General features: G+C 49.1%; 1 protein-coding gene across 1 annotated transcript in view; it reads left to right on the top strand.

Annotated features, from left to right (window-relative positions):
• The first annotated feature begins 13896 nt into the window (after positions 1 to 13896).
• The window catches only part of PSMD9 (proteasome 26S subunit, non-ATPase 9), an 11563-nt gene continuing 1523 nt past the window's right edge, over positions 13897 to 23936 (top strand). The window contains exons 1-4 of the mRNA XM_007938145.1: positions 13897 to 14034; positions 17645 to 17747; positions 20197 to 20414; positions 22013 to 22114. Of these exons, the coding sequence (XP_007936336.1) occupies positions 13897 to 14034; positions 17645 to 17747; positions 20197 to 20414; positions 22013 to 22114 (561 nt within the window). The remainder of the gene's footprint in view (positions 14035 to 17644; positions 17748 to 20196; positions 20415 to 22012; positions 22115 to 23936) is intronic.

Below are 23936 nucleotides of genomic sequence, written 5' to 3'. Positions count from 1 at the left end.
GGTCAGTTTTACCCAGCCAGCCTGCTCAGGGGCAGGGGCAGGGCTGGAGGCAGGGGCAGGGGCAGGAGCAGGGGGGTGAGTTGAATTTTTCCAGGCCCCACAGCAGGTGACGGGGCAGAACTGGAACGTGAACCTACATTCTGACTCCAGAGCCCACACTCTTCACTGTGGTTCTGCTCTCTGTACATGTGGTAGAGACGGCCGTCCCCACCAGCGGGTAAAAAGGCCCAGAGAGCTGAACACACGTCCCCGAGGTTACACAGCCAGCGAGGCCAGAGATTCAAGCTCCGGCTTCTTTGATTCTGAGGGTGGCTCTCATCCTGCCAATCCAGACATCTTCGCCCCTCTTCTGTCTGTTTCCTGGACAAATCTGGAGGCGGGCAAGGCCTCCCACTCCTCGTTCTCCTCCTGGGCCTGCTCTCTGGCCTGTCCCTTGTCCATCTCGGCCTTCCAGGTCTGAGTTTCCAACTGAGAACTGGAGCAGAGGTGGCCTAGAGCGGAGCTCATGGGCCCAGAAGGTTCCGTGGGGGGAGGACGGCTCAGCGCAGCCCCCTCCGCAGGTCAGCAGGAACATCTTGTCCCCGTGTTTGTGACGGCTCACTCACTGCCCCCCCCCCCCAACCTGTCCTGGCTGTGTGTCCTGGCAAGGGCACAGAAGCAAAGTTTACTGACTGGAGGGAGGGGACGGACGGACGGACGTCAGGTGCTGAAGGCTGTGCCAGCAGGGGCCCTGCTTAGCTGGGTGGCAGGGGTGGTGGCTCTGTCCCATCGACCCTCTGGCCTTTGCTTTTAGCAAACACTGTGGGTCTCGGTCATGTCTGGATACGCCTCTAGGGGCCACTCCCATCTGTGGGTAGAGATTGGGGACAGGGAGTGTGCAGGGCCCAGTCTCTGGAGTCCGTGTCCCCTCCCGGACACTCCCTGCCCAGGCTGGGCTCCGTTAGATAAGAGGCCAGCACTGCACCCCCCACTGGATGACAGGTTTTAGAAACAGATTGCCAGGTCTTTCTTCTGACTTACCCCCCCAGCCTTGCAGCCAGCAGCCGAGCACATTAGCTCTTTCCAGCACCTAAGGAGCACAAAGGGTGGTGGTGTGGCCGCCAGGTGGCCTCTGACTCATGGCGACCTTGTGTGCAGAGTAAAACTCTGTGCGATTAAAAAAGAAAATTACTGTTGTGGAAATACACAGCAAAAACACACCAAGTCCAGTTTCTACACGTACAATTCCTGTGTATTCCATCTGGCAAGACCCACATGCATGGCTGCCATTTATGTTGAGAAAGGCCTTCCTAGGAAGCAAGTCGTTGTTCTGCAGAATTCTATCCTGGTTGCCCGAGACATTTCTATCACCAAGGCTGTGTTTTCCAACTACCGATCTTTCTTTGTTTCCCACTTTTGTATTCCCAGCGCCAGTAATTACCAGTACATCTTGATTGCATGTTGACCAATTTCAGACTGCAGAAGCTGGTAAACTGCTTCCCTTTCCTCATCTTTGGTATTAGTGGTTGGTGCATAAATTTGCACGATAGTCGTGAACCAGTCTTCCTTGGAGGCGTATGGATGTTTTCCTATCACTGACAGCATTGTACTGCAGGAGAGATCTGGAATGTTCTTTCTGATGATGAATGTGACGCCATTCCTCTTCAGTCTGTCCTGGTGGAGTGTCCGATTCAAAATGGCCAGTACTGGTCCGTTTCAGCTCATTAATGCTGAAGATACTTATTCCCAATGATTTCATTTCATTTTTGACAACTTCCAGTTTTCCTTGATTTAAACTTTGTACATTCCACTTTCCGGTTATTAATGGGTGTTGGCAGCTATTTCTTCCCAGTTTGAATCGTGCCACATCAGCGGACGGAGGTCTTGAACGCTTTACCCCACCCACGTCATTAAGGTCGACTCCTTTGAGGAGGCAGCTCTTCGCCAGTCGTATTCTGAACGCTCCAACCCGAGGGGCTCGTCTCCCAGCACGCTGTCCCACTGGTGTTCATAAAGCTTTCACCGACCAGTGCTTTGGAACCACACCACAAGACCTCCATCCTGCACTGTCTCAGTCTGGAAGCGCCGTCGAAGCCTGTCCACCGTGACCGGGCTGGTATTCGAAATACTGGTGCCATAGCTTCCAGCCTCCGAGCAACACGCAAGCACGTGAACAACGTGGTACCACAAACTGCCAGACGAGTGTGCCTTGGTTGGGAGGACTTGCTGGTTTGTGCAGTGTGAACACGTCCACATGACCAATTTCATGCTCCTAGTGTGAGATCACTGAACTTGGCAGTGGGAGGAGCACGTGCAGTAGCAACTCACACAGGCAACAGTAGTAGCCTCAAGAGCACAGCCCCACCAGCTGCCTTGGAGTAGATTCTGACTCATGGCAGAATCAAAGTAGAACTGAGTTCAAAGTAGAACTGAGCTCCGTAGGGTTGTCAATACCCGATATTTCAGAAGGAGATCGACAAGACTTTCTTCCACTGTGCCTCGGGGTGCACTCAAACCTCCAACCTTTCAGGGAGCAACCCAGCATGTAAACCATCTGCACCGCCCAGGGACTCGCCGGGAAAGTGCAGATCGGACTAGAAAGTAGCACAAGATCAGGAGGTCATACAATTTGAGTGCTGGTCGCCTTTGTTTTGACATCATCCGTTTAATCCAAGTTTATATTATTTAAGGTTTAAATATGGTTAATTTAAAGTAACGTCTGGATTTAAAAACCGCTCACAAACGTCCAGCTTGCCTAGTGAGCCCGTGGAAGTGGCCCTGGCGTTGTGTGTGCCTGAGGTTTGCGAGCAGAGGCCCCACGCCTGGTGAATAGGCAGAGGAGAGTGGAGGACGGGGAGGCTGTGCAGCTGATAGGACGCAGAGACCCAGGACTCATCACAGGGGTTTTCTCTTTCCTCTTGGACCAAACTTCCATGGCGTCAATGGCTCCATCACTTGCATAAGCAGAGGGTGAAGTTACTCAAGACCAGTCCTTGATCCCTCCCAGGCCCAACCCGTGGCCTCTCCTTCCAAAGTGCATACTTGTGACTGTCTCCCACCCTTCAGTTCAGAACGCTGACTTTCTTTCATTCTTGGCAAGGGCCATAGGCAAGTTAGCTTTGGCTCCCAATTTGCTGAATCGCCTTCAATATATTGCTTAACCTCTCTGAACCTCTTTTCCTTTCAGAATATTAGGGAGAGTGCTTAGAAGTCTCTGTTACCTAAAAGTGGCAAATATTATCTCACTTAGTGTCACAGTCCTGGATACAGGCATTGTTGTTACACCCATTTCACAGGTGGGCAGACTGAGGCTGCAAGAGCAAGAAGCTAAAGGGTTAGCCCAGGGTCTCATAATCGTAAGCATTTGATACACTTACAGGCCTATCTGTTGTTTGGCTGAAAGTTGAGCCATGGGGGGTGAGTTCCATTCCAGGCTTGAAGGGTGTAAAAGGGCCACAGTCCCAAGGGGTCCTGGTCTCTATCAGACCTGTCAGTCTGGTCTTTTTTATGGTGGGGGATTGATTGACTTAGTTGTCTGAAAATAGCATCACACAGCATGTAGTTTTCTGCATCTTACTTTTCCAAATGTGTAAACATATTAGTTTCCCAGGGCTGCTGTAAGAAAGTACCACAAACTGGATGGCTTTTAACAACAGAAATTTCTTCTCATAGTTCTTGTTGTTGTTGTTCTTGGTGTTGTGCCATTGCGTTGCCTCTGACTCACAGTGTCCCCATGTACAACAGAGTGAAACACTTCTGGTCCTGTGCCAGCTCCATGACCCTTGCTGTACCTGAGCCCATCATTGTAGCCGCCGTGCAGTCCATCTTGCTGAGGGCCTTTCCCTGTTTCGCTGACTCTCCACTTTACCAACCATGATGTCCTTCTTCAGGGAGTTGTCCCTCTGACAACATGACCAAAGTAAGTGAGATGCGGTCTGGCCATTCTCACTTCCAGGGAGCATTCCAGCTTCACTTGCTCCAGGACAGACTTGTTCCTTCTTCTGGCAGTCCATGGGACTCTTCACCAACACCACAACTCGAGCATCAACCTTCTTCAGTCTTCCTTGTTCATTGTCCAGCTCTCACATGCAAAGGAGGCGATTGAAAATACCATGGCTTGGGTTAGGCTCATCGTAGTCTTCAAAGAGACATCTTTGCTCTTCAGCACTTCAAAGAGGTCTTTTGCAGCAGATATGTCCAGGGCAATATGTCGTTTGATGTCTTGACTGCTGCTTCCGTTGGTGTTGATTGTGGAACCAAGTAATATAAAATCTTGGACAACTTCAATCTTTTCTACATTTATCGTGATGTTGCCTATTGGTCCAGTTGTGAGGATTTTTGTTTTCTTTATGTTGAGGTGTAATCCCTACTGCAGACTGTAGTTTTCAATCTTCATCAGTAAGTGCTTTGAGTCATCCTTGTTTACAGCAAGCAAGGTTATGTCCTCTGCATATTGCAGGTTGTTAATGAGTCTTCCTCCAATTCTGATGCTGCATTCTGCTTTGTAGTCCAGCTCCTCGGATCGTTTGCTCAACATGCAGATTGAATAAGGACCCAATGCTGATGCACTCCCTTCCTGATTTTAAACTGTGCAGTGTTCCCTTGTTCTGTTCTAGTGAAAGCCTCTTCGTCTGTGTACCGGTTCCTCAAGAGTGCCATTAAGTGTTCTGGAATTCCCATTCTTCTCAATGTTATCTGTAATTGGTTATGATCCACACAGTCAAATGCTTTTGCATAGTCAATAAAACACAAGTAAACATCTTTCTGGTATTCTTTGCTCTGAGCCAAGATCCATCTGACATCAGCAATGATATCCCTCATTCCATGACCTCTTCTGAATCCAGCTTGCATTTCTGGAAGTTCCCTGTCAATATATCGCTGCAACCATTTTTGAATTATCTTCAGCAAGATTTTACTTGTGTGTGATATTGATGATATTGTTCAATAATTTAAACATTTTGTGGGATCACCTTTCTTTGGAATGGGTACAAATATGGATTTCTTTCACTCAGTTGGCCAGGTAGCTGTCTTCCAAATTTCTTGGCATAGACAAGTGAGTGCCTGCAGTGTGGCATGCATTTGTTGACACATCTCAGTGGGTATTCTGTCAATTCCTGGAGGCTTGTTTTTAATCAATTCCTTCAGTGGTACTTCAACTTCTTCCTTCAATACCATTGGTTCTTGAACCTAGGCCACCTCCTGAAATAGTTGAACATTGGCCAATTCTTTTTGGTACAGTGACTCTGTGTATTCTTTCCATCTTCTTTTAATGTTTCCTGAAATATATGATATCTTGCTCATAGAGTCTTTAAGTATTGCAACTCGAGGCTTGATTTTTTTCTTCAGTTCTTTCAGCTTGAGAAATGCTGAGCATATTCTTCCCTTTTGGTTTTCTAACTCCAGATAGTAATTGACTTTGTCTTCTTGAGCTGCTCTTTGAAATCTTCTGTTCAGCTCTTTTACCTTGTCATTTCTTCCATTTGCTTTAGCTACTCCAGCTCCTGGAGACCAGAAATTTGAACTCAGGGAGTTTGCAGAGCCACGCTCTCTCCAAAGCTCTAGGGAAAGACCCTTCCTTGCCTCTTGCAGGTTCTGGTGGCCCCGGCGCTCCTTGGCTTGTGGCAGCGTCTTTCCAGTATCTGCCTTCGTCTTTGTATGGCTGTCTTCCTTCTGTATGTCTTTGCTTTTTGTAAAGACACCACTCACTAGTATGACCTCATTTTAACCTAACTGATGAGACGTGGGTACGTGTGTGCGCGCACGTGTGCATGTGTTTATATCTATTTTTTTTTAAGCGAAGGTACTGTTTTTTTTTTTTTTTTTAATTGTGATATGGGTGAAAGTTTACAGAGCAAACTGGTTTTCCATTCAACAATCACACACTGTTTTGTGACATGGACTGCAGTCCCCACAATGTAGCAGCCCTCTTCCCACTTCTTCCCTGCGTTTACTGTCTCCGTTCCTCCTTCTTTCCTGTCCCTTCCTGCCTCTGAGCTTGATCCCTGGGCCAGTGCTGCCCTTTTGATCTCCTGTGGTTGGTTATTTCTAAGGAGGGGGTACCTCCCTAGTGTTATTGTTCACCTTATACGGAAAAACAAAGAAACAACAACAACCAAACTCACTGCCATCAAGTTGATTCTGACTGATAGCATCCCCCATTTGGTTTCCAAGGCTGTACATCTTTACAGAAGCAGACTGCTCCATCTTTCTTCTGCAGAGCCGCTGGTAGGTGTGAACCAGTGGCCTTTGGATTAGCGGCCAAATGCCTTAACCACTGTACCACCAGAACTCCTTAAAGGCCTGTCTGTTGTTTGGCTGATAGTGAGCCAAGGGATTCCAGGCCTGAAGGGTGTAAGGGCCATAGTCTTTTTTTTTTTTTTTTTTTTTTGTACAGTGTTTCCTCCCCTTCCCTCCTGCCCCTGGTATCCAACAAAGAAAGCTTCCTTCCATATATAAACCTTTCCTTGACTTTTTACAATAATAACTCATACAATATTTGTCCTTCTGTGATTGACTTATTTCACTCAGCATAATGTCCTCCAAGAGGACCACAGTCCTGAGGGTTTCACCAGTCTCTATCCGACCAGTAAGCCTGGTATTTTTATATGATTTTGAGCTTTGTTCCATCTTTTTCTCCCACTGTGCCTGGAACTTCCTATCATGACCCTTTGAGAGCTATGAGCGGTAGGAGCCGTTATCAGAAGTGGTTAGACTGAGGACCCTCTTAGTTGGGTTTGACCTTATGAACATAGCAGAGGAACCTCTATTTCCAAACAGGACCACATCCACGGGTCTAGGGCTTAAGATGCCAACGCATATTTTGGGGGGCACACAATTGAATCCACAATAGTTGTAGTCATAGTTGTGGGTGTTGTTGTTGTTGTTGTTATGTGCCATCGAGTCAAACCCGACTCATAGCGACCCCTCCTTGGGTTTCCGAGGCAGTATCACTACAGAAGTAGGATTGCCCAACCTTCCTTCCGAGGAGTGGCTGGTGGATTTGAACTGCCAGCCGTCTGGTTAGCAGGCAAGTGTCTTAGCCACTATGCTACCAGAGCTCCCTACTCAGTATTCCTACTTGGGGGGACACCGTTCAACCATGACCATCAGCAGCTGTGCTCAACCTTCTGTTTGCTCTTCCCACTCGCTCCCTTTTCTGCCCTCCCTCAGCCGGTTAGGAGGTGGGGGTGCGGGCAGAGAGCACTCGGGGTGCTGACTCCCTGGCTCCTGTGCCAGGCGTGGTTTAGCAGTAGGGTCCTCTTCTGCTGAAGTCTACACTCCTGTCCATGGTGACCGCCCTCTCTGGGTTCCAAAACTGCTCCCTCCCCTTTAGCTCTAGTCGTGGTCATGTCTCCCCACTGTAAGCCTCAGCATCTCTTATTTGTTCCCTCAACTCTTCCCCAAAACTAAACCAAACCCATTGCTGATTCTGACTCCTGCCGACCCCGTGTGACACAGTAAACTGCCCGGTGTAGGATTTGCAAGGCTGTGATCATTCAGATCACAACCACAACCACAACCAAGCGCACAACCTACACGCCGACGCTCCTTCACCTCTTGCCAGGCCTCTGTAAATCCTCCCTTCGCCGAAGGCTCTGCACTTACCCTTCCACGTGTGCCAGATGTTTCCTGACAGGACCCTGCATAGATTTAGTAACTAGGGTAAAATTCTTAAAAACTCTTGAGTAATTTTTAAGATGTTACACGCTGCAGCGTATCCTGATACAGTTCGTGAAATAGAACAGAGAGGGAAAGAAATGATTTAGAAGGCTTCCAAGTGAAAAATACTTTGAAAGGACAAATAATCAGATGCGCATCAGACTTCTCATCTGCAATACTGGAAGCCTGAAGACAGTGAAGAGACATCTGAATGCCAGCAGGAGAGAAAGGAAACCACACATCCTTGCCCATCTGCCTAGATGTCACTAACTGATGGGGGTCAGAGCAGATGAGTGTCACCCACAGAGCCCATGTAAGGAAAATCCTCACAGAAATGCTGCTCCAGACAGCAGATTAACCATAACAGTTCTTGAGTCAGGTAAGACAGGAGTAAACAACGGAAAGCAATGAAAGATGCAACAAATGCAATTAAACCACAGTGGATGATGACAACTTGTAATCGGGCTACCAAACCAAACCAAATGCACTGTGTCGAGTTGGATATGACTCATAGCAACCCCTCCTTGGGCTTCCGAGGCTGTATCACTATGGAAGTAGAAAACCCAACCTTCCTTCTGAGGAGTGGCTGGTGGGTTTGAACCATCAGCCTTCTGGTTAGGAGTCAACTTATAATCAGGCTAGGAACTTGTAATTTAAGTGATAAGTAAGGATTTTTTTTAAATGAAAGAGCCCTATTTTCAGAAAGAAAAACAAAGCCTGGGTGAGCCAGCCTATACCAGCCTGATGCCATTTGGACCTTGGCTTGCAGCCCCTCGTTTCATTGATGCAAGAACTGAGCATCAGAGAAGAGAAGTGATTTGCCAGTTGATCTGACTCCTAGGCCGGGGCTGCCACCGCCTGTCCACCAGTTTGTTGCACTCTGATTGCTTGTATATTGCTGTGGTGCCCCTGGTATTTCAGACACCATGGTGGACAGGTTTCAGCAGAGCTTCCAGAGTAAGGCCAGGAAGAAAGGCCTGCCAATCTGCTTCTACACGTAGCCAGTGAGAACTGTGTGGAGCTCAGCAGGACACCGATGCAGGGCTGGCAGATAGGCCGCTGGGTTGGAAGACACTCAAAGTACAGAGTGCTGGGGACAGTGAACTCGAGCACACAACGATGGTTGCGATGGCGTGGGACCAGGCACTGTGTCATTCTGTTGTACATGAGGTCACCACAAGTCGGAGCCAACTCAGTGGCAACTACCAACAACACAGGCCAGGGCTGAGGAGACAGGATAAAAGTTGGGCGAGGGAGTCCTTAAGCAGTGTTATGACAGCCAAGCCATGCCTGGGGCTCTAGTTCCCTTGCTCAGTGTCCCAATTCCGTACATTTCAGCTTCCCTCTTGTTTTGAAATGAACAAGCTGCCTGTGTTGGAAGAGGCAGAGAACTTAAGTTCTCCAGGAGTTGGCAAATGTCTGCCCGCACAGGTATGATGACCCGGGGATACCCGGGATGGGGCAGAGTAAGGATTGTTCTCTGCCGCCCCCTTAGCATCCTCTAGTGACCACTTGCTCAGTCACACTTTGAAGGTGAACGCGCTTCAGCCCCAGGGGCACTGGCAGGAGTCAGCCTGCCAAGCACACACACAATAGCAAGGAAAGCATGCAGAAAGCGACCCAGCCCTGGGGCAGGTCTGAGAGTGTTTGAGCCGGAGTCAGCCTGGCCTGCAGGGGTGATCGGGAGAAGGGGAAAAGGAGGCACTAAGACTCAGTGTTGAGAGAGACTGAGCAAAAAACGTGCCTGAATCTTAAAAGCTTGTAAGTGGCCATCTAGATGCAATGATGGTCTCTCTCTGTCCAGAGCAAAGAAGAATTAAGAAAACCAAAGACTCATGGACACAATTAGTCCAAGGCACTGGTAGACCATGTGATCCTCAGCCTATACAACTATGAGACCAGAAGAACTAGATGGTGCCTGGCTACCACCATCAACCACTCGGAGGGGGATCTATGTAGGAGATCCTGTATAGAGAGGGAGAACAATGTGGAACAAACCCCAAAATCATGACAAAAAAAGAGAGAGAGACCAGGTTTGCTGGTCTGAGAGAGCCTGGTGAAACCCCTGAGACTCTGGCCCCTAGCTGCCCTTCAGGTCTGAAGTTGAACCCACTCCTGTGGCTTCCAGCCAAATAAAAGACAGGCATATAAACTGAACATTTATATTAGGTAGATACACTCCTTGGAGAGATCAATCATGGGAGAATAGAAGGGCTGTGTCCGCACAGGGACATACCCCGGGGGGCAGGAGTGCAGGGGAAGGAAGGACACAGAAGAGGTGGCTATGGGGAGGAAGTGGGAGGGGAGCTGTTGCACTGTGGGAAATTACAGTCAATTTCATGAGACAAAGTGTATGTGAACTGCTGTATGGAAAGTGAATTTGCTCTATCAACTTTCACCCAAATCACACACACACAAAGAAAAGCGTGCCTGAAACTGCTGGAAGTTCGTGTGGCTGGAACATAGCATGTGTGGTAGGCATGGGGCATCAGAGAACAGCAGGGCAAGAAGGGTTAGAAAGCCAAGCCAGTGGCCCTGGAAAGTAGGGCTTCAAACCAGTTCGTTCTGGTTTGACCCCCTGCTGAGAGTTTGCCTTCCAGCCCAGATCTACTGAATCAGAAGCTACAGTTTAACAAACTCCACGGGTGATTCTTGTTCTTCTTTGTTATTGTGAATTGGGTGAAAGTTCACAGAGCAAATTCACTTTCCATACAGCAGTTCATACACATTTTGTCTCATGACATTGACTGCCATTGCCCACAGCGTAACAGTTCTCTTCCCACTTCCTCCCTGTGTCCTTCTTTCCGGTGCGTTCCTGTCCCCTGAACTATCTCCCTGTGCAAATGTTGCCCTTTTGTTCTCCCACAATTGACACTCTAAACTACCTGAGGTCAATGTGCACCCTATATGCCTATCTATTGTTTGGCTAGGATCCCTGGTAGCATAATGCCTAAGGCACTTGACTCCTAACCAGAAAGCTGCGGGTTCAAACCCCCCAGCCACTCCTTGGAAGGAAGGTTGGGCAATCTACTTCCCTAGTGATACCGCCTTGGAAACCCAAGGAGGGGTCGCTATGAGTCCTGCCGACTCAATGGCACATAACAACAACAAACATTGTTTGGCTGGAAGCCACAGGAGTGAGTTCAGTTTCAGACCTGATGGGTAACTAGGGGCCATGGTCCTGGGGGGTCTCACCAGCTCCCATCAGACCAGTAAACTTGGTCTTTGTGATTTTGAGTTTTGTTCCACGTTGCTGCAGGTGATTCCTGTGATCTTGTTAAACTGTAGATTCAGATTCAGTAGATCTGGGGTGGAAAGGCATACTCTCAGCAGGGGTTTGAACTGGAATGAACTGGTTCAAACCTCCGGTGGAAAGGCAGCGAAAGCTTTCAAGCCACAGAAAGGCAGTGCTGCTCTTTGGACCTGGCTGCTGTGTGGACAGTGGGCTAAGGGGGCAAGCCTGGCGGCCGCTGCACCCAGGAAAGCTGGGCAGGCTGGGATGGGAGTAGAGACGGAGCTGGTGGGTGGACTGGCTGGAGAGGAAGGCAGAAGGAGGGAGGGGCAGGACCTCAGTTACTACTGTGCCAGCAGGGTTTGGGTAACAACACAATGATGTAAACAATAGCTGTTTCAGTCTGCGGGGGTGGGGGTTTGTCGTGGTCCTTTTTACTTGGAAAAATTTCCTATCTCTGAAGAGTTGCAGGATAACACCATGGACACCACATATACCCTCCACCTAGATTTACCAAGGGTTGCATTGTGCCCACATAAACATATATATATACATTTCCCCCTCTGAACCACTTACCAGTTAGTTGCAAAACAGGGAGATTTTCTTACATAACCACAGAACCGTTAGTTACTGAGGAAATGTAACGTTTCTCGGTACTATGGTCCAAATAAGTCTGTATTCATATTTCACCAGTTGTCCCAATGATGTCTTTCAAAGCTGCTGCTTTTGAAAAACATGGAAATGCGTTGCATTGAGTTGTCTTCTCTGTCTCTTTTGTTGTCAATGTTAGAAGTGTTAATGTACTTAAAAGAGATCAACTGAACAAAATACAGGAGGCCTAACGTAATTGTTTCTACTATTTTCTGGAAAAGATTATTGTTTGTTTATTTTTTAATAATCTTACACTTACAGAAATGTTGCAAAAATAATACAAAGAATGTTTGTATGTTTCACACAGAGTTGTCGATTCTTTAGTTCTCTCTTATTTATCATTCTCTTTCCACAATTTTTTTTTCCTGAACCATTTGAAAGGTGTATTTTCTAAGGACATTCTCTCACATAATCACAGCACATGTATCAACCTGAAGGAATTTAACATGGATATCCATAGTCAAAATTTCCCAGTTGTCCCAAGAGAGTTCTTTCTCTGTCTTTGGGAGGGAGAGGGAGGCACCGGATCCAGCGAAGGATCACATGTTGCATTTAGCTATTGTCTCTCTTCAGACCACACCCAGTGCGGTGAGTGATTCCCACTCATAAAGGCCCTATTGGACAGGGTAGAAGCGCCCTGTCCGGAAGCAGACTGCCACATCTTTCTCCTATGGAGCAGCTGGTAGGTTCAGAATATCAACCTTTTGGTTCACAGTTGAGGCTTTAACCACTGTGCCACCAGGGCTCCTGCCTCTCTTTAGTATCCTTTAATTGAGGCAATTTCCAAGCCTCTGTGTGTGTGTGTGTGTGTGTGTGTGTGTGTGTGTAGGAATTCTGGTGGCGCAGTGGTTAAGGCATTTGGATGCTAACCAGAGGGTTGGCAGTTCAAACCCACCAGTTGCTCCAGGGAGGACCATGAGGCAATCTACTTCCATAAAGACTTACAGCCACAGAAACCCTTGGGGATTGGCATGAGTCGGAATTGACTCATGGCAGTGGGTTGGGTTTGGTTTCTGGTGTGTGTGTGTGTGTACAGAGTTCCTGTGAGTCAGAGTTGACTCAATGGTGGTGGATGTGGTGTTGATTTGTGTTTATGTGTGTGTGTGACCTTTTTGAAGAGTTCAGGCCAGTTGTTTTGCAGAGTGTCACTCGGTTTGAACTTGTCTGGTTGTTTTCCTGTAATTAAACTCAGGGTAGGCGTGTTTGGCACAAACACCTCTTAGGCACCGTGTCCTTTCAGAGCAGACTACTAGGGAACACACATTAAGATGTTAACTGTGATCAGCTGGTTAAGCTGGGTTGAGATTTTGGCTTCCAATTTCACAAGTTGGGCAAGTTGGTTAGTGCGTCAGTTTTCTCATCTGTGAAATGGCCAGGGGAAATACTGGTTTCACGAGGTTGTTGAATACACATAAAGCCCCAAAACAGTGCCTGGCTCGTTGCAAGGGTTTAAGGAGTAAATTATTACTATTATTATTGTCACTACTATTTTTACCAAAATATATGTTGTTGTTGTGTTGTTAGGTGCCCTTGAGGTGATCTTCAGCTCATAGTCAGAAAATTGTGTTGGACTCAGTCAGTCATGTGACAGAGAAGAACTGTCCTCATAGGTTTCCTAGGCTGTCAGCTTCATGGGAGCAGGTCTCTGGGTGTTTTCTCCTACAGAGTGGCTGGTGGGTTCAGCCTTTCCCTTAGCAGCGGAAAGCTTAACCACTGTGCCACCAGGGCCCCTTCCAAAGTGTAAAGAGACCTTAGTAGATGGGAGGCGCTGTGCCCAGTGCTGCATGCGTGTTTTCTCATCACTTCTTCACTCCTCCAGCACCTAGAACGGTGCGGGGCACAAACAGGAATGTAGTGAGTGTTGTTGCCTGACTGACAACGCAGTGAGGCAGAATGCTACTAATTTCGGCCTGTTTTACAGACGAGGAAACTGAGGTTCGGACAAATGTGATTTACCTAAGTTCCCATAGATTGCAAGAAGTGACAAGAACCTGGATTTAACTTGTAAGATCCATTGTAAAATAGGGGATAAGGAACCTGAACATTCTGTTACATTAGTCAGGGGCTGTGAAAATGTGAACAGGGGGACTTGCACAGTACTCTGGCACGTACCTACAGTAGGTGCTCAATAAATGTTTCAGATGTCCAGGGACCGTGAATCCCAGGACGCCCCACAGCCGAGGACCACAGGACCACGTGTTCCACCAGGGTGTGGTCTCCTATAGCCCCGCCCCACCACCAAAGCGCCGCCCCTAGCTTCTCGCGCTCGCGGACAGCTGGGGTGTTTTGGCCCACGGGCGGAGCCGTAGCCGCAGTCTCCTCGGGCGTCCGTAGCCCAGGGGCGGGCTGGCCAGAACCCTGGGCCAAGCTCCAAGATGTCGGAGAAGGAATGCGAGCAGAGAGAAGGCAGCCGGCAGCCTGGGGCGGTGACAGTTAGCGACGTCCAGGAGCTGATACGGCGCAAGGAGGAGATCGAGGCGCAGATCAAGGCCAATTATGACGTGCTGGAGAGCGTGAGTGTGGCTCCCGGCCCCGCGAGGGGGCCCCCGAGGCCTCCGCACCCGACCCGCCCAATCGGGGACGTCCTCGGCCCGGGCTCTTAGCCGCGGAGCTCTCCCTTCGTGGGAGGCCCAAGGCGTCGCAATTGCGGCCTCTGTCGGCCGCAGGCTGCGCAGGCGAATCACGTTAACTGATGATGACGGTGGTGTTGTAGAGAACGCGCATGCGCCCTGGAGTGAGTGCCGAGTGCTGCCTTGAGTGCTTTGCGTTTGGTGGCTCGCTCCAGCCCTTGGAGGTGGTTGCTATTATTCTCTCCATTATAGGAATATTATCAATAAGTTGTTGAGAGAGAGTGGTGGTCACGTTTACCAGGGGGCGTGTGCTTAAGCTTCTTAAGCTTTAGTAAGCATTAACGGAGATCTTGTCAAAATGCAGATGCTGGAGTGGGGGGTACGTGGGCAGATTCTGCAATCCTAGGAAGCTCTTAGGTGACGCTGCTGGTGCGGATCTAAGGACCGCACTTTGAGTAGGGAAGATTTCGATATTCTGTACTCACCTGAGGAGACCTGATTGCGCAGTGGTTAAGCAGCTCGGCTGCTAACCAAAAGGTCGGGGGTTGCCGCCCGTCAGCGGTTCGCTGGAGGAAGATGCGGCAGTGAGCTTCCGTAAAGATTGACAGCTTTGGAAGCTGTGGGCCAATACTGCTATGTCCTATAGTGTTGCTATGACTGGGACTCGATGGCAGTGGGTTTTGGTACTCACTTAATAAGTGAGGTTCATTATTCTTATTGTGGAAGAGGAAACAGGCTCAGAGTAGAGCACACCCTTGTCTGGGGTCATGCAGCTTGGAAATGGCAGGGCTGGGGCTTGTTCCCAGGTCTTTGCGGCTCTAAAGATGACACACTTTTTCCAGTGCCACCCACAGGAAAAAAAGACAAACCACAGGTCAGTTCACAAGGATGGAGCAAGTCAACTAAATCTCCTACAGGACAAGGTGGAGCGCTTTTGAGGTGATGGCAGTAACACAGACTGTCACGTGGAGGCCAGGGTCCCATTTGACTGGTGGTAACTATATGCCTGAAGGCTGGTCTCTGTGTGCGTTAAATCACGAAACCTTCGCAAGGGAGTCGGTGTGTGCCCCCAAAGCTTCAGAAGGGAAGTCAGTTGCTCAGTCACAAAGTGGTTAAGACCTCAGGCCTGTTTAACCCAGAACCTGTGCTGTCATGCATCATGTTGGCAATTTCTGAAACTTCAGTTACTTTTCTACACGATGTTGGAGCTGTGTGCCTCCTTGCTGTTAATCCCTTGGTATTATTTTAAAAAATTGGATTTTCTTTAAATTCCTTAAAGAAATTGAAGGAAAATGTCTTTTTTCCTTAAATAAGTTTGTTTTGAAAGGAAACTGTATATTTCTATAGCATACGGAAAACCAGTTTCTTCCCTTGTGTATGAGATGGTATGAAATGTCCCTTGCTTGCAGCAAACTGCTGTCACTTGCTGAAGGATTTCTTTAAATAAACAGAAGCCCTGATCTGTTTATTTAAAGAGAAGTACAGACCTAAGACTTGAAGTCTCTTAAAATAAAATACAGGGGTATTAATTAAAATACCTGACCTTGAGTTAGATAAAGGCACCTTAGATATGACACTCAAAGCACAAGCAGTCAAAAAAAAAACAAAAAACAAAAAGGATACATTAGACTCGTTAAAACTGACACTAAAAGCTGATGTTTTATGTTTCCGAGGACACAGTCAAGAAAAGGAAAGGCCTCCCAGAACACCTGCTTCTGTTGCATGAACCAGAAGAACTGAGTGGTACCTGGCTACATTATTGAACATTTCCATCAAAGATTCTATAGAAGAATCCTTATCAAAAAGGGGAAAATGCAGAACAGAATTTCAAATTTTCATGAACTCTAGACTTTCTGGAGCCAAAGATGCTGGAAAACCCCCCAAAATTTATTGCCTTGAAATAATCTTTAAACCTTAAACCAAAAATATCCCCAGAGCTCTGGTGGCACAGTGCCTAAGGCATTTGACTGCTATCCAGGAGGCTGCCAGTTCAAACCCACCAGCCACTCCTCGGAAGGAAGGTTGGGCAATCTACTTCCGTAGATATACCACCTCGGAAACCCAAGGAGGGGTCTCTATAAGTTGGAATTGACTCGACGGCAGTGAGTTTGGTTTGAGTTTTTTTGAGAAGTTTTCTTAAAACCAAACAGTACTTTAGCTTAACTAGTAAAAAAAAAAAAAAAATGTCTGCCTTGAGCACTGTACTCTGTCAAGAACTATCTATATGGGGTTAAGTTGATAACAGCAATTTGGAAGATTAAATAGGAACCTTAGGGGCAGTCAGTTCATGTTAATGGGGGATGAACAGCTCAGAAAAGGAGGTGAGGATGGTGGCAGTCCTTTCATGTTAATGGGGGATGAACAGCTCAGAAAAGGAGGGTGAGGACGGTAGCACAACTTGAAGAGAATCAGTGTCACTGAATTGTCTGCGTAGACGCTGTTGCGACAATGAAATAAATAAAAAAAGAAAGAAGACAGCCCATAACAGTGAGGATGCTCTTATCTCAGGACCGTTCCTTCCTGGCAGAGATCCTTTCTCCACAGAAGTCACACGCACAGGTCCAAGGATGAGGGTTTGGGCCTGTCTTTTTTAGGGGGCCACCATCTAGCCCACTACACTATATAAATATATATATATATACATATTTATATTTATATGTGGCTGGCATTGTGCCAAACATAGGCTAGCTTGTTAATTCTCAGGACAGGTAGGGAGGAGGGGAGGGCTGTTATTCCCATTTTATCATCCAGGAAGCTGAGCCTTGAGAAGTGAGGATCCCAGCCAAGGACACACAGCTTGTACAGGCTGAAGGGAGGTTCACATGAACGTCTGATGCTACAAAGCCCCCACCCCACACCACATGGTGTGCTTTATTACTTTAGTGAATTATGCTTTGACTTATGTAGGAAAAGGCTTTAAAATGTTAAAGCCAGTGTATTGATCTGAATAGGTAATACATTCCCATGGTCAACATTCAAAATCTATGAAAAGATATAAAATGAAAGTCCGCCTCGCTCCCCTGCCTGCCAGCCACCCAGTGCTCTCCCCAGAGGCCCCAGCGATAACTGCCTCCTGGCGAGGCCAAGGTCTTAGCTGGCCCTCTCAGAGCTTGCTCTGTTTCCAGAACTAGGGCTCTGCCCCAGCTGGATGTGCTGTGGAGTTTTCACTCCCTTCTGCCCTTCAAGGCCACCGGCCAGGTGTCGGGGGCCCGCAGTCATAAAGGTTTGGAGGAGTCCAGGGAGAGCCTGGCCTTGGGGATGGTGCTGAAAGGAGTCTGATTTTATCGGCACTGTTCTAACTTTGAAAAAGGAGACTGTGTTCATGTATGACTCGTGTTATTAAACTTTAATCCCCAAAGATAATGGCCACCTCCGAGGGCAGTTGTGAAGTGACGGGGGGAGGGAAGCACCTGGTGTGTGGAAGTGATCAGTATCTGGCAGGTAACAGCACAATAATATATCACCAGTATTGCTACTGAGCAGGAAGAGGGCTTGGGCCAAGGGGTCCTGAGGAGCTTTGTGGAACCTTGTTAATCACATTTCTTCCCTTCAGCAAAAAGGAGTTGGGATGTCTGAGCCCCTGGTGGACGGCGAAGATTACCCCCGGGCAGACGTGGACCTGTATCAAGTCCGAACTGCAAGGCACAACATCGTCTGTGAGTGACCCTTGCTGCACAAATCGAGTCACTACGGTTCAGTGGGATTTGCCCCCCTCTTGTTTGCCTTGTTGGCATGATCTCATTGTCCCTGTCGAGGGACTGAGAACTAAGCAAATGGGTGGGCCTCTGTTGTTGTGGTTGGGTGCCATCAAGTCTCAACTCACAGTGACCCTGTGCCATGCTCACAGTCCTTGTTACATTTGAGCCCATTGTCGCAGCCACAGTCCATCTTGTTGAGGGTCTTCCTCTTTCTTGCTGACCTGCTAGGGTCCCATTTTTGTTATTTCATTTTTATTTTGTTCTTCAAAACTTCACTGTGGACACTTCATTGAAAAAATACAACAGAACCTAAGTCAAAGGTGGCTTGCAAACTTGATCCGTTATGTGTTTGGTAAGAATCATGGTTAGCTGTTGATGATAGCATCATGACTGTGGTGACTTAAACATGAAAAGGTCTCTTAGCCAAAAGCCCTGGGAAGGAAGGCAGTGCTGGGCCTGCAGAAACCCAAGCTCCTCTCTGCTGTCCTCAGGGCATGGTTTCCAGCTTTTTATTTTTCATTGTGGTGAAATATACATAACAAAGCATTTCTACCAGTTTTACGTGTGACATTCATTCATTGACATTAATTCCATTCACCATGTTGTTCCACCATCTATCCATTGCCATATTTTTCATCATCCTTAACAGAAACTCTGTGCCTTTAAGCAGTAGCCCCCATTTTTCCCTCCTGCCTCTCTGATAACCACTGATGAATTTGGATCTCTGCATTTACCTGTCCTGGACATGGCTTCTAGGGTCTCCATGTCGCCACAGGAAAAAGCACTATGCCACCAGAGCTCCTAGACTTAGGAAAGAGGGGACTGAAGCAGGGAGGAAGACAGAAGGTTCTATGCCGGCCGGTGTCGCCTTTGAAAATTCCCTCGTAAGGATCATGGCCCCCGAGAACGTTTTGGCTTTCATCTCCTAGGCCCCTCTGCCTGCAGGAAAGGCTGGGAGTGTACTCCCTGATGTGGCTGTTGCTAGGTGCCCTCCAGTCAGCTCTGTCATTGTGCCCCATGTGACAGAGTAGAACTTCCCTGCAGGGGTTTCTTGGCTGTAATCTCTGTGGAAGCAGCTCGCCAGGTCTTTATGCCTCGGAGTTACTGGGTTCCAACCACCAGCCTTTTGCTTAGTGGCTGGGCGCTGAACCGTTTGCGACCGAGGGCTCCTTTGCACCCAGTGTAGGCAGGCCGAGATCTCCTGTGAGGGTGGCAGTGGGGTGCCCAAGGCTTGGAATGCCTGAGGGCCTCAGCTTGGCTCCAGAGTGAAAGGGGAGAGGAGCCAGGTCACATGGCCACGGTTGAGCACACTTGGCAAGACTAAAGGCCTGTAACCCTCAGGTGTGGGCTGTGCAGGGTTGATGTGTTCTGCCGAAGGCGGCTTCTTATTGTCTCATCGCGGTGTGGGACTCTGAGGGGTGGAGAAAGTTGCTTTAAGGTTAAAAAAATGAGGTATCTCCGAGTTGCAGAATGGTGGCTGATACACAGGATGGACCTGCGGGCCTGCAGGTGTGACTTGTCAAGCTGTGCTTGCTGTGGCACATGTAGTTTGAATCCATTGTCAGTGTTGAAAGGATCAGAGGGCTTCACCACAAAACCCCTCGTTTCCAGCTTTTCTGAACAAATCAAAGGTTTGGTGACCCTGGCCTTGCCTTTCCTAACCCTGGTGTCAGCGAGACACCACAGAAGGCCTTGAGCTCCCTGTGAGTGCTCCCCGCCGGGCGTTCGCAGGCACTGGTTGTGAGGCCTGTGTATCATGTTGTCTTCTGAACATGGTGCATTGAGAGAACAGTGATGCTCTTGGACCCAGCCCGCTCCACTCCTTTGCATGCCCACTGCACCTGCCCCTGGTGGTGTGTGTGTCTGTAGCCGTGGGCGTGGCGAGAAGGCACCATCCTTCTGCTCACCTTCGCTGATCTGGACTGGCCAGGCAGGGCCCCTGCTGGGGAGGCCTTGTGACAGGCCTCCCATCTGTCACTGCAGTGTCTTGTCCCATGTCTGCCTTCCTTGCTGGACTGTAGGCTTCATGAGCATGGGCGCTCTGTCTTGTTCACTGATCTGTGTTTAGGGTCCAGCCCAGTGTCTGCTGTAGATGGAAAGAAGACAAAACAGTGGGCTGTCTGGTGGATTCTGACTCCTGGAGACCCCGGGTGTGCAGTGTAGAACTGCTCCATAGGGTTTTCAAGGCTGTCATCTTTTGGAAGCAGATGGCCAGACCTTTCTGCCAGGGAACCCTGGCTAGGTTCGAACTGCCAGCCTTTTGGTTAGTAGTCAAGTCCTTAGCTGTTCATGCCACTGAGGGACTCCTGTGGATGGAGCGCTTATCCACATCCAGTGAGCGAACGTGAGGGCCTCGCATCCCGCTGTCTCGTCTCTCTGCGCCCTGACGTGGTGATTCTCATCCCAGGCTTGCAGAATGACCACAAGGCGGTGATGAAGCAGGTGGAGGAGGCCCTGCACCAGCTGCACGCGCGGGACAAGGAGAAGCAGGCCCGGGACGTGGCCGAGGCCCAGAGTGAGGCCCTGCGCGGCAGGCCTGGCCTGAGCCCCAGCGAAAGCCCCCGCCCCCCTCAGGCCTTCGCCAAAGTGAACAGCATCAGCCCCGACTCCCCTGCCAGCATTGCGGTAAGTCAGGGCCCTGTGACCCAGAACCTTATCCAGAGGGCTCTGTGGGCTGTGTGGCCTTTGGGTGCAGGGAGAGTGGGAAGACAGACCCACCCCCTCCATGTGGGAGGGGAGCAGCTGTGAGTTCACATGGTCACTCAACAAACACTGAGTGGGGCCAGGGCTTTGGAGTAGCCAGCCCCTGCTTTTCACTGTGTTGGTGGATAGGAGATGTGTCCACGGCGGTGACTGGGACACGGAGAGGGAGGGAGGACCTTCTTGGGGCTCATCTGAGCTGGGCACCGACTGATAGAGTGGTGGCAATCGCGGCAGCTTATGGAACCCTTGCTGTGTGCCAGACCTCCAGCCTAGGGTCTTTAATTGACACTATACAGTTCACCCATGTAGAGGGTACAATTCAGTGGTTTTTAGTACATTTACAGTCATACGTCCATCACCACCCATCAGTTGTAGAACATTGTGTTCTCCCAAAAAGAATCCCTATTCCTCATAGCTCTCACCCGTCCCTTCTAAGCCTGTCAGCCCGGCCGCCGCTCTGCCGCTGTCCGTGTGCGCATTTGCGGGTTTTGGGCACCTCGGAGCCGCAGGCCTGCGGTGCGCGGTCTCGTGTGGCTGGCTGCTTCCGCTCAGCGTCCTGTGCTCCAGGTGTCTGTGTTGAGCACACTCTTCATTCCTCTGTCACTGAATCATAGTTGTCGTGTGGCGAGGCCACGCTTCATTTATCCGTTCACCTGTTGATGGACACGCCGGTGGTTTCCTGTTTGGCTGTGAGAAACACCAAATGCTGTTAGGACATTCGTGTACGAGTGTTTGAACAGATGTGTGTTTCGTATTTAATCCCCCTGCCACCCTGTAAGGTAGGTACTTTTCTTCACCCCATTTCACCCTTGAGCAAAAGCCTCAAAGACGGGAAGCAGCTGGTGGCAGGCCATGGCTGGGGCCTGCGTCCAGGCCTGCCGGTGCTCTCTGTGGCCTCTCTCTTGGCCTGTGTGACACGTGAGCCCTGTTTCGGTGCTGTGGCATCCGCAGCATCAGCCCAGTGCTGGAATCGCCACACGGCAAATGCTTGATGAGGAAAGAATGAGTGCTGATCTGTGTTCTTGGGACTCGGACGAAAGAGTGACTTGAGTCCAGGCTCAGCCTGTGCCTGCGGCTGCTTGTTGAGGGGCTTCCGGGGCAAACGTGTGTCCTGTCTCAGTCTTGACCGTCCTTGCTCTGTGGTGGTTCTGTTTTAGAGCCGCTGGCTTCAGGGGCGGCTGTGTCGGCCACTGCCCCTGCAGTGCAGGCTGGCCTGCACCTTGTCCCTAAATCCAGCTCAGCCTCAGAGAAGCTGCGTTTGGCCTTCATGCCACCAGCTCTCAGACTTTTAGGGGCTCATCTGCTGGACCCACCTAGAAGGACCCCCTGGAGGAACTGGCCCGTTGTCTTGCACCCCTTCCCACATGAGGATTGAAATCCCTGACCTCTTCCTTTGAGCCTGCCGTTCTCCCACGAAGAACACAAGCTCCTTACTGTGACATCACAGTGCATGTTGAAAGGCAGGCAGCCTGGCAGCACAGTGCACTGCAAGCCTGGTTTTCCTCTCTCTCCTTTACCAGGGTCTGCAGGTGGATGACGAGATTGTGGAGTTTGGCTCTGTAAATGTTCAGAACTTCCAGTCACTGCAGAACGTGGGCAGTGTGGTGCAGCACAGCGAGGGGGTGAGTCGGGGCTGTGGTGACTAGTTGGAGCCCTGGGGCTCTAGGCCTGGCTGCCCTAACAGTGCCACTTCCCAGATAACACGTCAGTTCAGGCCTCACACTGGCTGTCTGCTTGCCTTAGCCTCTTCTCTCCCCTGTCCTCTCTTACCTCCCTCATCTTTACATAGCGTCCCCTTCCCACTGAGCCCTTTCCCAGCCACGCCGTCTCTGCTATCCCTCTCCCTCTTCCTGCCTGCTCACTTTCTTCTGCTCCCTTCTCTGCTCCTAGTGTAAGCTCTCTGGGACCAGAGATGTCGGTTTCATGATCCCTTGTGCTCACATTCTGACGCAGCAGCTGTTCAGGGAATGTTTGTTGAGTGAATAATTGCAGCTGCCAGGCACGTAAGGCTGACAGACTCCCAGGCAGCTCTGTGGGCGCGTATTCTTGTCCAGTCCTTTTCAGAGAGGGACTCTGCTGAGTTCCATCTTGCAGCTAAGAAAATAGAGGGCTGGGGGGGCACGCAACTGCCCAAGGTGTCAACCTGATACGTGACAGCAAGGGGTTTCAGACCATCTCCAACATCTCTCAGTGAAGCCATCCTCTGCTTCCCACAGACAGCCTGGCCCTCCATAGGCCCTCGGTCACAAGGGCACAGGACACATGGCCCTGTCCTGAAGCTTATGTTGATTGGTTCCTTACAAGTTAGAGAGGGCCCTTGGAGCGGTTTTGTTTAAATGTCCTTCACAGACTTGAAATCACACTGTACTTGATGTTTTTTTTATTAACTTCCTAAGCTGTGTTAGATGCCTATGAATACCATCTTTTACCAAAGTAAACGAAGTTAAAGATGCACATAGAATCCAAAGTCAGTCTCCCCTTTCTGCTTTAGTTTTTCTGGTTTTACTATATTTTTTTCTGTTGTGGTTAAAAAAAAAAAAATGTAATAAAACATTTGTCATTTCAACATTTTGTGCATGTTTAATTCAGTGACATTAATTATGTTCACCATGTGTGTGCACCACTATTCATTTCCAAGTGTTTTCATCACCCCACACAGACACTCAGTGTCTGTGAGCGTGTCTCCCTGCCTTCCCCTCCCACTCGCCCCTGGTAACCACTAATGAATTTTGTCTCTACCGAGAACTTACTATGGATAAAGTGAAATTCCCTGTGAGCATCAACCCCACTTTGGATCCCTTCCCCATTTGATGTGCATTTTCCCTGCTCTTTTTTTGTGCCGTTAAATTCAAGTAACGTGCATGTAGAAACATGTCACGTGGTTTTGAGCTCTTTGCAGTCTTCTATATGAATGGTATAAACAGGAGGTGGTTTTTGCCACCTTGTGGTTTTCACCTCACGATGCTTCTTGGAGACCTGTTCATTTGGTGCATACATCATTCTTTTTCACTGCTGCATAGTACTCCATGGCATGAACGGAGTGCAGTTTGTTCATCCATCCACTGCCTGATTAGTGGACAGTGAGGTTTCTCCAGTATTACACTGAGAGGAACAATAGTGTGTACTTGTAACAACAGCACATATGTGGGTATTTCTCTAGTAGAGACTAAGAAGTGGAATTACAAGCTATCATCGTGTGCACAGGAGTCTCAGTGGTGAAGTGGTTAAGTGTCTGCCTACCAGCCAAAAAGTCGGTAGTTCCAACCCACCAGCTCTAGAGGAGGAAAATGGGGCAGTCTGTTTTTGTAGAGACTGCAGTCTTAGAAGCCCTGTGGGGCAGTTCGACCCTGTCCTGTAGGGTTCCTGTGAGTTGGCATTAACTCTGCAGTGGGTTTGGGTTTTTTTGGTCCTCCACTGAGCTGCATTAGTTCTCCTGTCAGATCA

This window comes from Orycteropus afer, unplaced genomic scaffold (genome assembly GCF_000298275.1).
Source record: "Orycteropus afer afer isolate SDZICR_OR568_19922 unplaced genomic scaffold, OryAfe1.0 scaffold00048, whole genome shotgun sequence".
Taxonomy (NCBI): Eukaryota; Metazoa; Chordata; class Mammalia; order Tubulidentata; family Orycteropodidae; genus Orycteropus; species Orycteropus afer.
Note: the sequence above shows the minus strand (reverse complement) of the source record. Positions and strands in the feature narration are given on the sequence as shown.